The sequence below is a fragment of the Nanorana parkeri genome, unplaced genomic scaffold (genome assembly GCF_000935625.1).
Source record: "Nanorana parkeri isolate BGI_ZX_2015 unplaced genomic scaffold, ASM93562v1 scaffold4116, whole genome shotgun sequence".
In the NCBI taxonomy this organism is placed as follows: domain Eukaryota; kingdom Metazoa; phylum Chordata; class Amphibia; order Anura; family Dicroglossidae; genus Nanorana; species Nanorana parkeri.
The window spans coordinates 14,334-15,003 of record NW_017310383.1 but is presented as its reverse complement, the minus strand read 5'-3'; the positions used below and the strand labels follow the sequence as shown (position 1 = coordinate 15,003).

General features: G+C 64.8%; 1 protein-coding gene across 1 annotated transcript in view; it reads left to right on the top strand.

The window, feature by feature from the left end:
* The window catches only part of LOC108803739 (relA-associated inhibitor-like), a 13,711-nt gene that overhangs the window by 5,326 nt on the left and 7,715 nt on the right, over window positions 1-670 (top strand). Inside the window, exon 3 of the mRNA XM_018575554.1 lies at window positions 4-553. Within this exon, the coding sequence (XP_018431056.1) occupies window positions 4-553 (550 nt within the window). The remainder of the gene's footprint in view (window positions 1-3; window positions 554-670) is intronic.

The window sequence follows — 670 nt, the reverse complement described above, 5'->3', positions numbered from 1 at the left end:
CAGACCTCCGGCCTCCGTACCGGGCATGCCGGGCCCTCCCACCGCCCCGGCAGCATCTCCGCCGGCACCCGAGGAGGTCCCCCGGCCTCTCAGCCCTACCCGTCTCCAGCCGCATCTCCCGCCGCAGATGGCCGACGTACAGAGAGTTCTGGAAGATATACCGCGGCCCCTGCGGAGGCGGGGCTCCCAGGAACAGACATCGCAAGCTCCCCTCCTGCCGTCTGACCGCCGCCAATACCGCCAGATCATGGGCCGGCTCTTCGGCAGAGCCGCCCCCAAAGCTTCCCCGGAGCAGCCCAAAGGCGAAGAGAAGCTTCAAGGATCCGCCCATAAAGGAAGCTCCGCCCAGGAAGAGCCTCCAGGAGAAGAAGCCTTCAAGATCCCCGAGGAGCCACGGCCGGAGGAGAAACGCGAGGCCGCCGCCCCTAAACCTGCCGAGGACCCCGCCTACATCTTCCTGGAGACCTCCGAGTCCAGAGTCGGCGCAACCGCCGCGCTACAGGCTGAAGCGGAACTTCCTGTCCCTGTGGTAGTCAGTGGAGGCCAGCCTCTGGTAAGAAACAGAGGTGGAGACTAAAGGAAGGGGGAGGGGCATAACTTGGATGGGGAGGGGATGTGCCAGTTATAGAAGTGAGGGGGTCTGTAATAGGACTGGGGGGTGGGGATCTTG